A 14,836-nucleotide genomic window follows, 5' to 3' on the forward strand; every position below is an offset into this window, starting at 1 on the left:
GCTTACCAGAATCAAATCTAAAGTGGCCTCCCCCCTCGTCGGTTCAGCTACCACTTGATGAAGGAATTGATCAGCAAGCACATCTAGGAACATCTGAGCCCTATTATTACTACTAGCGTTTGTGCCCCAATCTATATCTGGGAAGTTAAAGTCCCCCATAATTACACAGTTTCTATTAGTAATTACTTCTCTAAACACATTAAATAGTTCCTTATCCATATCCTGGGTCGATCCCGGCGGTCTATAGCACACTCCAAGCACTATCCCCGGAGAGGCTCTAGTAGTCCTATTACCCAGTGTGAGTATTGCCCAGACGGACTCTGTGTTATCTAATCCATCCACTATTATTTCTTTACAGCTTATTTCACTGTTGACATACAATGCCACCCCCCCACCTTTACCTTTGTTCCGGTCTTTCCTAAACAGCGTATACCCCTCCATACCTGTGTTCCAGTCGTGACCGTCATTCCACCACGTTTCTGTTATTCCTACGATATCCGGTTTCAGCTCTTGGACCAAGAGCTCCAATTCCTCCATTTTATTACCTAGGCTTCTCGCATTGGTGTATAAACACCCTAATGTATGTCGTTTAGCCTGTCTCCCATTAGTAGCACTATATGTTGCGGGCCTCCTTGCGCCCGTCCCCCCTGTCCTTCCTATGTCCAATCTCGTCTCCCCGGCTATGTCTCCTCTCATTTTACTCACCTTTTCCATACTGGAATCTGGCGTGGAGATTAACTGTGCATCTCCCAACCTTCTCCCCAAACTTCCTAGTTTAAAGCTCTAGGGATGGGGGTGGCGGGTAATAGGAGCCTATATAAGAAAAAGACCCAAGAAAATCAGGACATCTGGTCATCCTATTCCTCATGGACTTTTCTGTGCCATTTATCACAACAGTATTTGAGTGCTTCACAAACACTAATGAATTTATCTTCACAGTACCACTGTAAAGTGAAGGGATGGTATTATCCCCATTTTATAGTTGGAGAACTGAGGCATAGAGACTAAGGCTATGTCTACACTACAGATGCTGCAGCTGCACCACTATAAGGTCTCCTGTGTAGACACTTTATGCCAGCGGGAGAGAGTTCTCCTGCCAGCATAATTAAACCACCTCTAATGCGCGGCGGTAGTTATGTTGGTGGGAGACATATAATTATGTTGGCCTTGCCCCCGTAGGCCTGGGCTAGAGGGAGAATGCGCAGTCTGGTCAGCATTAGGAGCTGTGAAAAGCTTGAGCATGCTCAGTGAGGACAAAATCTTTATAGAGATTTTAGCTGCTAAAATCTGTCCCTACTGAGCATGTGCAAACTCAGAATTTTCAAAGGCTTATAACTTGGATAAATTTGAAGGGATTTTCACAGGGATGGCAAAAGACACTTCCCTGACTTAAAGGCCACCCCCCCCTTGCTAAATTTCATACCCCTTCTCCAAATTATGGGGTGCTAGAATTTTTGAAAGAAAAAGTTACCAGAATTTTTTAACATCAGCAAAACAATTTATTTTCCCCTAGCTTCATTATCAGAAACAGCAGAACTGCTTTGTCTCGGGGAGAGGGGAAGTGTTAGGAAGAATTTCAGTCTCGATTATTAAATTTTGGCAAAGATATAAACAACTGAAAAGAGGGTATTATAATAATGGGAAGACTCAGACTACCTTAATAATAGGCAGTCCTGCCAGCACCAATGCTAATGGTATTGTACTACATTGTATTGAAGGCTAAATGTCACTAGTATCCTAGTAACTATGCATAAAATAATCTAGAAAGACATAAAACAGATGAAAGGTGAGGGAAACTGGATGCAACATACAAAGTGGTCAGAGCAAAGAAGGCACCTTTCTTTAAAAGAAAATGTATTACTCAGGGCAAATTCCCCTTTTAGTTATGGAACTCCATACCTAGCCATTGCTTTATATAACAGCGTTATCTAAAGAGTTTATTGCTTTGTCAGGAAGGAAGCCAAAATTAAATATAAAAACAAAAGCGGTGTTCCTCTGAACAAAATCCAACACCAAAAGGCCCAGATTTCTGTCTATAGATGGGGAACATAGTGCAGTTGCGGGGAGAAGTATATACAAAGGCAGCCCTTGCACTGCCCTGATCCTGGGCTGGTCTCCTGGCATGATTTGGAGGCGTCTGTGGGCTGCTCTGAATTATTGTAGCTGCCTATAGCATGAGGGCCATACAGCAGCCAGCAGGATATGATGAGGTGGGGGTATGGCACAGGAGTCATTACAGCGGTTCTGTGCCATAGGAGGATCCTCTATATTGAGGTTATCCTCCCATGGCAAGGTACAACAGGTTTAGGGCTGGAACCCACTAACAATGCAGTGCAAAGCAGCCACATCACACCTTAGGATCGGATCAAAAGCTGTCAAATCCAGCAGTTACCTTGTAAGAGAGCAAACAGAGACACAGTATTCATTTGTGTTAGCTACAGTAACAGAGGTGCCCCAATTTTTGTCTGAATTGATGAACAATTCTTGGCATCTGCCCATCCACTTGACAGACAGTCAAAACTCCAGTTGACTTCACTGGGACCTTTTCACCCTTACTCTGCCTGCTTTAACTGGAGGTTTTGCAGTGGCATGTTAGTTGCTGAATTAGAAAGAATGCTCATCAGGGTTCATTCACTTGGAGTTAGTTCAATGTTGTGTGGTTATTCTAAAGACAAGATAGCTGAGGTGAAATCTTTTATTGGACCAACTTCTGTAGCTTTCAAGCTACACAGAGCTCTTCTTCAGGTTATTCTAACTGAATATGCCTAAGTGATTCCACTGTTGTTCAGGAGGGTTTTTACTTGAATGGTAGTTTCAGTGCCTTTAATAGTAACATTGTTTCATGTTGCAATATATTCCACATCTTAAGAATGCTTTTCAGAAAGCAAACTGCTTGGTTTTGTTTCAAAGTTTTTCTGTGCATACTTCTCCAATTCTTTTTTTCCTCAATAATGACTCACTGCATTTAAAAATATCAGCTAAATAATTTAAATGAAAAACAGAAAAGTAAGGAGTTTCCTGAAAACTGCCAGTGGTTGGACACACCCCAACTGACAGGGCACAAAGACAACAAAACTAACTGCACTGTCATGTGCACAGAAAGTGAGCCTTCGGGAAAGGGAACAGAAACTTAGTTGCTGCAGCCCCCTAGTGGCCACAATTATAGTCTCAAAAGTATTACAGGTTGTATTGTATTTTCATTGTCTATTGAGATCAATGGGAGTTTTTCCATTGACTTCACTGGGCACTGCATTAGGTCCCAGTCACTGCCTTTGATTGTTACTTATATTACAAGTAGTGCTCAGAGGTGCCAGTTAGGATCAGAGCCCTACCAAAGTAGGCATTGTCCAAACACAATAAGACATTCCCTGCCATGAAAAGGCACGTTATGTTTACAGTACTTTCCACAGCAAAATTGAGAGGATTCTAAAACAGGATCTGAACAGTAATTTGTTTCATTTGATTTCATGCATAGCAGTCAATTTACATTTGCATTATTTCACTTACCCTTCACTTGTGATAAGAGCGTTTCAAATACATCAATACAAGCAATGTAGAGTTTATATTGCGAGGGGATTAGTGCACTAGTCAAATCCAATTGGGAGAGTCCCCACATCCTTAAGTAAAACACTAGTGATTGATGTAGCAGACCATGGAGTGCTCAAGGAAACTGTACTACAGAAGGCAGTTCAGCAGGACTAAAGCAGGGTGGGGGTGGGGTGTCTTGTACTGCAATATTATGTAACGCTGCATTCTGAAACCAATTTCTTTGTCCTCAGTTGCCTTCTCCCTACCAGCAGCATAACAAGCTACATACTTCCCATGTCTGAGAGATGCAAGCGGTTGCTAGGTGGCAATGTAAGATTTTAAATAGTGACATAACAATCACAGAGTGCAAATAGTCTTCTGAGCACTGAGAATCACCTAGCAACACCATGGGGCAGGGGTGTGTGTGTGCGGGCACATAAAAGAGATCCTCCTTTCCTAAACTACCAGCAACCCAAGGCTTGGTTCTCAAACTGTTTAGAAAAGTCTGCCTGGGGCGCTGGTGGCCCATGCACTGAACTGGACAGAACCACTGGCCACAGTAAGTCAAGTGCTACTTCCTATGTAGGAATGGATGGGGAATTAGGAGAGGGAAGGTGGATTGGCAGGGATAGCTTATTCAGGAAGGTTTCCAGACATGTCACTAACCCCTCTGTACCTACAGATAAAGCACCCCCCAGCTTCCCACTGGACCTTCCCCTAAAACAAGTCTAAAGTTACCGTTTTCATTCTTGTCCTCTCTAAACCTATAGCATATCAATGTTCTAGACTTGCTGCTCAGTGTTCAAATGGTTAGCATGGAAACTTCATTTTTAATAGCCTGCTTTCTGGGCTGACCATGTGCATGTGCCAAGTATGAGCCCTAAGGGAGTATTTTAGTCCAAGTTATAATAAAAAATAATCTCTGATATAACATCTGACACAACCTTAGCTGGAGCAGATGGAAAAGGCACTTGATATTTGAATTTTGCAGAAGGTAAGAGAGCAGGAAGCTCAAAAGAGCAGCTCATAAGCTTTTTTATTCTAAGCAATGGCTTTTTAGGGCAGTGGATAGTGAACATTAATTGAACAATTGGTATTGTAAAATGGTCAGGACGCATTTAGGTTGTTGGATTTAGGGCCCATCTCCACTTCCAGAACGCTGCTAGCTCAAAGTTCTCTTCTAAACCTGACGTCATAACAGGTTTACTAATTGTCAGTGTGGACAGGAAGACAGTGGTTCTTTAATCAGGTTAGGGAATGGTTTTATGTCTAGGCCTTGAAAACCTGCCCTCCAGAACAAAAAGTCATGATGTTTCTGTAAAAACTGAGAATCCCTATGGAATAACCAGGTGGCAACACTACACTCAGTCACATTGTGTGGCTGATGTACAGTGCTGGACATTGGAGTGGAGGAGGTTAGAATCTATGGGCTTATTTCATTCCAAAATAAACAAAGCCACCATCTCATATTAAAATGGGATATATCTATAATATCGGGTTTCATACAATTTCTTGACAGCAAAAATATTTTACCCAAACATCTTTCATCAACAATACAACTGGTTTGTGTGTGTGTGTGGGGGGGGGGGGGCAGGGGATCGAAGAGTGGGAAAATGAGACCACTATTATTAAAAAAACAGTTTATTTTTCACAATACATCTTGAGTACATGCAGATCATATTTACATTTCTCCTTAAGGCAAACAGAAATTGGGTTCTTATTGACCTGAGTTGCCTAGCACCAGTAGAAATAGCAAATAAAAACCTATGAAACTTAGCCTCCCCTTTGAATCAGCAGTTGTATCACACAAAGTATACTTTCCTCCACATTCACATTTCTTTTAATAAGCTATTCATACTAATGATCCCTATTGCTCTTCTCAGCAATTTTTCTTATCTTAAGCTCTTTGAGGATATATGATGCAGAGATATTACTTCCTGCTTATGTTAACTCTATGATCCCTGGTCATTTGACACTAGCTCACATAATATTGCATCATCTCCTGTATCTTCCCTGGTACATTCAGAATTCTGTATATTTCATCAAGGTCTTCTTTTCAACATCTTTTTTTTCCTAGAAAGGGTTAAAAAAATAAGACAATCCTATATTCACTGATGGTTTTAGAAAAATTAAAATTCTTTTGCTTATGTCTCGTTGTGCCTGTCCACTTCTACATTTAGAAATCATGGTAAGTTGAGAGGCAAAAGTCCATCTCCAAGCCAATGCAGGAGATGTCGCATGATCCTAATAAGTGCTGAGCAGTAGAACTGGGCAACATTTTCCAAATCTCAATGAAATTAAAAAAAAAACAGACAGGAAAAACAGAATTGACATTTTTCACAAAACAGTCATCCTGAGATTTGACCAACTGTAGTGCAGGAAGAAATTTTTAAAATTTCCAAAAGTTTGGTGAAATTTAGAGTTTTGAGATGTATTTTAAAAATATAAAGCAACACAAACTGAAAAAAATGCATTGAAGTGTTTGTCCCATTTTTCCTGACTAGCTCTATCGAACACCCTTAACTGCCATTACCCTTCCATGAGAGTTGAAGGTATTTTGCTCTCAGCACCTTGGTGGAAAAGGCCCAGAGTTTCCATATACAGACGGTCTCAGATATTAAAGGACCTGATCCTGTGCCTATTGAAGTAAATGGCAAAGCACTTATTTACTTTAGTAACATAGGACCAAGCTCAAGGTGAGAGCAAATGATAGGGGCAAAATGGAACATGACTCTCAACACGTGCGTTCCTTAGTGTCTTATGTGCTAAAAGGTTTTCCTTTGGGTTGCATTTATTCCCTCTTTTTATGCATGTTGTTTGGTTTTTTTAAAGGCTTATTTATGCATGCATAAAATTGCAGGGTTTTAGCTACCAATTCCTCTCTCTATGTACCTCTTCTGGCTGCTAAAGTGTTCATCACAAATACTTCTCTGCTAGATATTGGTATTTATAGAGCTTTATATTAAACAATCATTAAAAACTGAGTTGATGAAGCCTTCCACTTTAAAATGTTTATTGAGTAAAAAAAAGTCAACTGAGCCATCTCTGGGTTCCTTTCCAGTTATTAGCTACTAAGATCAAATGTCTCTTTCCACAGATGTTCCACTTGGCACTGACGCAAAGCAGCACATTGTAGTGGGAGTAACCCTTATGCAAGGATTCAATTTTTAAAGAGATGAGCTTTAACCATAAAAACACATACAAAGGTTTGTCAATTTCCATTTCCTGCTCCCCTGAGATTATTATGAACTAAGCAGCTAGGAAAGTGCAAGAGATGAACACAGCTGAAGAACCCATAGAAGCTTCTAACCAATATCCCAGAGTAACTCATCAGGTAGATGTCTCCTGTGGATATTGTACCTTCTGTCAAGGGATTATTTTTCACAAGAGAATGAGATAATGAGATTTAAAAATAATTAGTTCTGTACACCTAATACTGCCTATGTATAATATGAACAAAACATCTAGCTGCAGGACAGAAGAAGAATAAAAATATTATTATCCCCATCCCTATTGTCATGAAGTGACATTTTCCATGTAGCTTTATTTCTAACTCACATTGAGACACTGATCCCACCCCTCCCGATCACTATGTACATTTTCAATCACCACATCAAAACTATGAAGAAATTACAGAGCTTATAGAATGTTATAAATCCTCACAATTTTCCCCTGGAAATCAGGACCCTCTACTCCACTATATAAAATGAGAGCAAGTTATTCAGAAGAGGAAGAAAATACTGTATTATTTAAAATCAGGACCACTTGCAGCTCTACTCAGTCCCCTGCTAAACCTCTTATAGCCATGGGTGTCCCTGACTGCCACTGCTGCCTCTTGTACACATCTCTCAGAGTAGGTTTGTTGAGCCTATCCAGCAACATTTTCATTCCCTCACAATCTGCAGATCATCCACAAATTGGCTTCTGCAGGAAGGAAAGAACCAAGAGGGAAGCTAGCAAACTCCCTCTGAGGCCTTCTGGGCTTGGCTCCTGGGGCTCATACTCCCCTCCATTCATGTAGGAAGAGGGAAACATTTGTCCATTAGCCTCAGATTGCTTAAGGTGTTAACTATTACTCTATTACCCTGTGACTCGAACTAGCAATACCTGGTCTAAAAACACATTCATGAAAACCCTGGTATTTTGAGGAGTATTTTGATTAAATGAAACCACAAATTTGCACAAAAAGATGAGAAAATTTGGATAGAGGTAAGTTTCCAGGCAGTCTTGAAATGCTACTTCCAAAGGCACTAGCTTCCTGGTTAGAGTAAAAACACCATTATTCCTTACAATACAGATATAACAGATTACATCCAGTTTATTTATAAAAAGGTTTGTACAACTGACTTATCACAAGCATTTACACCCTTCCTGCTTCTTTTGATTTTTGAAGAGATGGTTCATACGGTTACACTGCTGTTTCCTTTGACTCAGGCAGGGGAGATGGCTTGAAGTTTATTACCTCTTTATAGGTAATGCCTGAAAAACAACAGTAAGAGAAAGCATTGCTAGTATGTTCATAAAAGGAGCCTCATAGACAATAGTCGGGAGCCAATCCCAAAATGGCTGGAACGTTGTCTATTTGGGAATGAGAGACAGATGAGGGAAAGAAAACATACCAAGAGGTAGGGTTCAAGTTTTCAAAAGTGGATGCCTAAAATTAGGCATCTAAATAAGTGACCTGATTGTCAGTGTTGCACCTACAACTGGCATTATCGTCAATAGCTGCTGTCATGCACAGCAAATCTGAAAATCAGGCCCTCTCGCTTAGGGGCCTAAATATGGGCACTGAAAGTTAAGTGCCAAAGTTTGAGAATCAGGACCAAAACTGAGCCTCCAAATCTCATCAGAAAGAGATGGTCTCTCAACCTCTATTAGCAATAGGCAGCATGACTACCTTAGGACTACAGCTGGTTGTCAGTCTCACAGCAGGAGAACATGCTGTGAAAGGCTCCTAATAAAAGGGTAAACCAAAGAAGAATTCAATCATGGACAGGCAGGCAGGAAGCTGTTAGAGAAAAGGGAGCTGAATCCCCACTTTTATGACTGCCAGACATCTGGGTGAAGGCAGCCTTAGATTTCCAGAACTGAGCCTGGTATGTATAGGAGCCACTGATGTCTCTGTCTTGTTTTGTTATGAGACATTCACATGCTAAGTATCCAGTTCCCCTGTGGAGGGACATCAGTTGCTTCCTTTGCTTGAAGTTTATTTTTAATTCATCATAGTCTGTAAATCTAGTTACCACAACTTCCTAGTTCCGGTGAGCACAGAAATGCTGCAAGAACATCATCTCTGATGACATTTTAGTATTTCTCAGACTGGCCAACGCTAGAAAGTAAGGATGTGAGGAAATGAAAGAAAAGCATGAATCTCAGAGACAGCCTGGTTTGCATGATGTGGTGAGGACTAGTAACTTCCTTTTTAGTTTTTTTTTTTTAACGGAAAGTTAAATTAACTCAACATTTATATTTATTTAAAAGTCAGCAGTCTCAAGTTTTGTAGATTGTAAAGGGTAGCCCTGGTCATTTTAGGAAATTTAAGGGAATTTGGTTTTAATTTGAGTGACACCAAACAAAGCAGTTAGAAATGGGAGATTAGAAAGAGGACAGCCAGCAGACCCAGCAGCAGAGGGGAAAGAGTAGGTGGAAAAATCAGCAACATTAAAAAAAATATTCATGTTAAAAAAATAAAAAAAGTATATAAGTAACCAATAATCAGCACAATCTCTCCTGTGTATAGAGGCATATCACTCAAATGCATTAATTATGCAACCGCATAACCTGCTTTATATGAAGATGTATCCACTCATGGGACACCTAAGCACAATCAGTAGCTCACTAGGTTTAGGAGAAGTATTCTCCTGCTCCATTGACAGTAAGCAATAATACACAGCATAAGAATTCAGAAATGCCTCCTTTCTGTTCGGTTCAAGGTATCTTTCAGCAGAAAACCAGGAGATCAAAGTACAACTTGCTACTTCCTCTTCCCCTCTATTTTCAACATTTATTATGCTAAGGTAATAACTATGACCTGCACTCAGTCACTGGAGCCAACAGCACACTGAATACTAGTCTTATGTTCCCTTGCACAGGCTCATAACTGTGGCTTGTTGCCAACCTTTGGGAGGCACATGCAGATGGGAGGGTGTTGATAGCTTTGCTGAGGTCTGTTTTAGGAAAGGCAGATTTGTAACGATCCATCATCACTGCTCCCATCCCTGTGATGTATGAATCAGGGAAATGAAAAAAAGAAAACCCAGAACAAAAAGTGAACCCAAATCAATAACTGACTCCCACTCTTCTTTCTTTCCCTCAGAAAAGAGGAAATTATCATTTAAGTTTATTCTATACATAGCAATAAAACCTTGTAATAGTGTTCTACAAACAGTATAAATCTAATTATTTTCCACTTTCAAGACACCTCTGGACAGTGAGAATGTTTGATAAAAACCCAGAATGATCCATAAAGATCAGAGGCCACTCTAGATCTACCAAAAAGCAACAAGGGTCCTGCGGCACCTTTGAGACTAACAGAAGTATAGGGAGCATAAGCTTTCGTGGGTAAGAACCTCACTTCTTCAGATGCAAGTCACAGGCATCTGAAGAAGTGAGATTCTTACCCACGAAAGCTTATGCTCCCTATACTTCTGTTAGTCTCAAAGGTGCCACAGGACCCTCTGTTGCTTTTTACAGATTCAGACTAACATGGCTACCCCTCTGATTCTAGATCTACCAGCCAGCTTTGCTTAACCTCACTGCTAAGCAAGACTGTCCCAAAAAGTAATTTTTTATTTCCATTCATAGTATAAATAGCTGCACTGTAAAGAAAATCTCTGGTCATCTAAAGGCATTTCCCATATGGGTCAGGGAAGGCTTGTTAGAACCTTAGCTAACCTTGGGGGACCGAGAAAGGTGAATTGAAAGAGCTCAGGAAGAGGAAATTTGGTGGGGAATGGGGAAAGGGAGGGAGGGAGGAAAACAGATAAAGCATGGGGGGTTTGGGAGGAGCAGAGGAGGTGCTCTGGAGAAAGATGGAACTAGCAGAGGGGCAACCTTAGGAGGAGGTACAAGGTGAGATTGGGCACTGACTCATTTTATGTTTCTAGACCCCATTGGTGCCTATTTTCTGCCAAGACCAAAAAAAGTCATTTGTAAAGAGAGAACAGTGTTTTTACTTCTCAGCTAGCCCTTCTTAGTCCCTTTTAACCCCACTATAATGAACTTACGCTTCCACTCATCCAGTGGCAAATCCATGTTGTCAAATGTGTCATCATATTTCTCTGCCTCAGTTTCCTCTTCAGGATCATGAATTGGTTCAAAATAAGGATGTGCTAAAGCTTCTACTGCCGTTATCCTCTTCTCTGCATCTAACACCAGCATCTTCTCCAAAAGGTTTACAGCTGTTCAACACAAGCCAAACACGACATTCAAATATTGCCACTGAATCCAACTTGGATTTTAAGCTGTTGTACCATTGTTGTTTTTTAGAATTACAGATGATTACAAAGATGAGTTATTTCATTTCATAGACATATGCTGTTTTAGGAAAAAAATAAAGATACAAAAAGTGTTTTGCTGCTGTCAAGTCATATTACTGTGATATTCAATACAAAAACCACTTCATTATGAGCCAATCCACATGTTCAGTACACTTTCAATCCACTAGTGCAGTCAGACAGCCATGTGTATATCTATAGCACCGATTTTCTCAGCTATGCAACCACAGTGAACTCCATGGTAATCTTTACATGCATTTCAGTGGGATTTGGATCAGGCCCTGTGTGAGTTTACTGAAAAATTCAAAATGTACCGTGCTTACTCAGTATGTTATCTTGAGAACTACCAAATCAAAACCAATTTTCTCTGGACCCTGAGATACTTCTCACTGAGGACTATTTTCATGACAAATTTCAGTTTTCAACCCCTATCTGTTTGTCTTGTACAATCATTCAGAATAGGGCTTTAAGAATAATTTTTTTTAAATAGGAAAATTATATTATCTATATTTGATTTCTTGCTACTCAGAGACCCTGATCCAGCAAAACGTTTAAGCATTGGCTGGATCAGGGCCAACAGCATAAACTACTTTTGGTTAACTTTTTAAGTCCTGCTTGCTTATCCAAGGACTAGTGTTGGAAAAGTTCAGTCCTTAAGATTAAAGATATGAGCAATGGAAAACAAGGGGTTAGAATCCAACCTTAATTACCATAATGCAACCTTAATTATAGCACCAGCTGCTGTGCCTGCTGTAGCACACCACCACAAATGGTAGAAATCCAGACATATTTTCTTACCCAAAGGATTTGCATACTTCAAGATGGCTGCAAAGTCTTTTTTCTGCACTTTTGGGAGGCTTTTGATATAATTTTTTGCCTTAAAAGAAACATGAACATTGGTTAGAACAGTTCTTCCTTTTTAAGTGATAAAATTTAGCAATATGCTTGCTAGGTGAATTTTCATGATTTTTGTGAGAGCATGCTATGCATATGAACACCTTGTTTGCAGGTTTTAAGAAAAAGGAGAGAAACAATGCCTAAGGTTGATCCTTAGTACTGTTTATTACAGCCTGAATATTACTGTATTTAGTTTGGGAAATGTACCTGCATCATTCAACAGAGTTATAATTATTTTTTCCCCACTGTGGGTTGATACAAGTTTCTAGAAAAGTAGGTCCTTCTTTTTAAGATGTATTCAATGAGTATTTAAAATTTACAGGTATGTTAAGGAACGTTAATGTGCATTTAACAGGGTTTAAACTCTCTAGAGAAGTGTGCACATGGGACCAGGGAAGGCAATGTTAAAAACACAAGAACAAATGTGCTCTCAATAAAAGTAGTAGCCATTCAGCTAGAGCTGTTGATGTGCCACATATGTAAGAAACTTTAAGCACTTAGGCGGACATATTTCCAAGTGACCATTAATTTTTAACACTTCAGTTTTGGGTGACCACCTTCAGATAGGACTCAATTTTCATACATGTTGAGCACCTGCAGCTCTCATTGACCTCAGCTGAAATTGTAGGTGCTCAAGACTTCTAAAAAAAAAAATCAGACTCCGTATCCATAATTAATGAACACTTTTGAAAACGTAGGCCATTACCTTATTAAAATGTACTTAATTTAAAACTATTTGATAATTGTGTTTGACTAAATAAACCAAATCAATAAGATTTCCAGAAAATTCTTGAATATTTTTATGATGAGATTCAGAGAACAGCTTTCCATTAAATTTTCTTGCATTTGAAACTAGAACAAGCAGCATATTAGCAGAATACTGTACCAAGCAGTATACTCACATCTTGACTCTGTAGTTTCTGAACAAAATCTTGAGTTGGTGTGCCTGTTACCTTCATTATTTCTGTGAGCTGGTCCAGATCTGAATACCAGATGTCAGGAATCAAGTCTTTGTACAGTGACAAAATTAAAAGCCCTAGAAAAATTATGCAATTTCCTTGCCAATGGAGATCAAAGCGGAACACACAACATAAAGGTGAAATGAGAAACTTTACATTTGTGCAGTTCAAGGTTCTGTGTTTCTTTTGCAAAAGTTGAGGACACTGAAACACCCATAGTCAAGTATATTCCAACTTTATGGGCCAGATAATGTCCTTCCCCTTGGGTAGCTTATACTTGTGAAGTGTGCAATGGATCGTGTGATTGGCACTAGGGTTAGCCCAGTTAGCCAGGGTGTTTTGGAGTAAAACCCTGTAAGCCTTCATGGCTACCATAGCGGCCTGGAAAGCAAAGCTCACCACCATATTTTGTCCTACAGGGCAATCCCCTACTTTTCCTGTTTCCACCATCCCACCATGCCATGGGGAGGAGAGGTTGGACTTTCAGGAGACATATACTCCAAAAATAAACCTGCAGCCAGCAAGTCCTGCAGTTGTCCTGGTTTACCTTGCCACTGGAAATGGTCTTGTTGACTAAAAGTGTGTGCAAGTTGGTGCGCAACTACTTGTTCACTTTAAACAGATTCTCATACATCCTTCAACAGTCTAACAAGTCCTGCGGTTATGGGAGAATGGGGAAAGTGACAGGTGATGGACATTGCTGGGACTCATAGTCATGAATCTGAATGCAGGCAGGTCAAGACTTTGGTCACTCTGCATTGACCTGAGGTAATACTGTAGTCCAGCAGCATCTTGATCGACTTGTCTCCTCTATTCAGGGACAGCACAGCCGACCTCAATACAAGGAAAGGGGCTCAAAAAGGTGCCCTAATAATTGCTCATCTTGATCAGCCCTGACCAGCTTACCATGGCTGGAGGGTGGCCCATCATGTGGTCGAAATTCAAATACGCCTTGAAAAGTTGCTTTTTGTCTCAATGTTGTGACATGGAATGTCCGTACACTCCTTGACTGTCCAAACCAAACTGATCATCCTGTCAGGCAGACTGCTCTGGTTGCTCAACAGCCTAGAAGATAAGTATTGACACTGCAGCACTGAGCAAGATGCAACTTGCTGATGAAGGTCAGTTGATTGAGGAGAGTGCTGGGTATACTTTCTTCTGGAAGGGATGCCCACAGAACAAGCCATACAATGCAGGAATAAGCTTTGCAATCAGAAATAATCTTGTCTCTCGTTTGGAGAACATACCCACTGGCATAAATGATAGATTGATGAAGCTTCGACTGCCCAAAGAGGCAGATGTTATGCTTCACTGATTACTGCTTATGCACCAACAATGACTAATTCTGAAGGAGGAATTTTATTTTTAACTAAATTACCTGATCCGATTGGCTCCCTGTGAAGAAAAGTTGCTTGTTTTAGGCAACTTTAATGCTTGTATTGCCTTTACGACTCTATGTGGCATGGTGTACTTGGCAAACATGGCATCAACAAGATGAACAGCAATGGCCTACTTCTGCTAAGGACAGATGCTGTGCACCATCGAAATATTGAAAACACTATCTTCTGACTCCCCAACAAATATATAACAATCTGGATGCACCTTTGCGCAAGTCATTGGCATTTGATTGACTAGGTGCTGGTTCGACAATGGGACCTACAAGATGTGCGCATAACTTGGGTATTACATGGAGCTAATTGTTGTACTGACCATTATCTTATTCCATCAAAGCTTTCCCTCACTATTTGGCCAAAAATGTGTAAAAAACCAACAGTCAAGCTTATAAATACTGCTTGACTGAATGATCTGTCAATTGCCAAACAATTTTCAACACAGCTAACTACTCTTTTAGAAACTCTTCCAATGATCAGTGATGACGTAACTGCCGAATGGGTATCCTTGCGTGACACAATTGATAACACTGTCATGAATTGTGTTGGACATACGAAATGCCAT

General features: G+C 40.2%; 1 protein-coding gene across 2 annotated transcripts in view; it reads right to left on the reverse strand.

Annotated features, from left to right (window-relative positions):
- Nucleotides 1-5,151: 5,151 nt before the first annotated feature.
- Nucleotides 5,152-14,836, reverse strand: part of MAPK12 (mitogen-activated protein kinase 12) — a 77,338-nt gene continuing 67,653 nt past the window's right edge. The window contains exons 9-12 of one of the 2 annotated variants that reach the window (XM_054022610.1): nt 12,824-12,903; nt 11,823-11,901; nt 10,755-10,928; nt 5,152-8,007 (exon numbers count right to left, since the gene is read on the reverse strand). In XM_054022610.1, the coding sequence (XP_053878585.1) occupies nt 7,937-8,007; nt 10,755-10,928; nt 11,823-11,901; nt 12,824-12,903 (404 nt within the window). In that variant the 3' untranslated portion in view covers nt 5,152-7,936. The other variant, XM_054022619.1, reaches the window with a different exon arrangement.

Source organism: Malaclemys terrapin, chromosome 1 (assembly GCF_027887155.1).
Source record: "Malaclemys terrapin pileata isolate rMalTer1 chromosome 1, rMalTer1.hap1, whole genome shotgun sequence".
NCBI lineage: Eukaryota > Metazoa > Chordata > Testudines > Emydidae > Malaclemys > Malaclemys terrapin.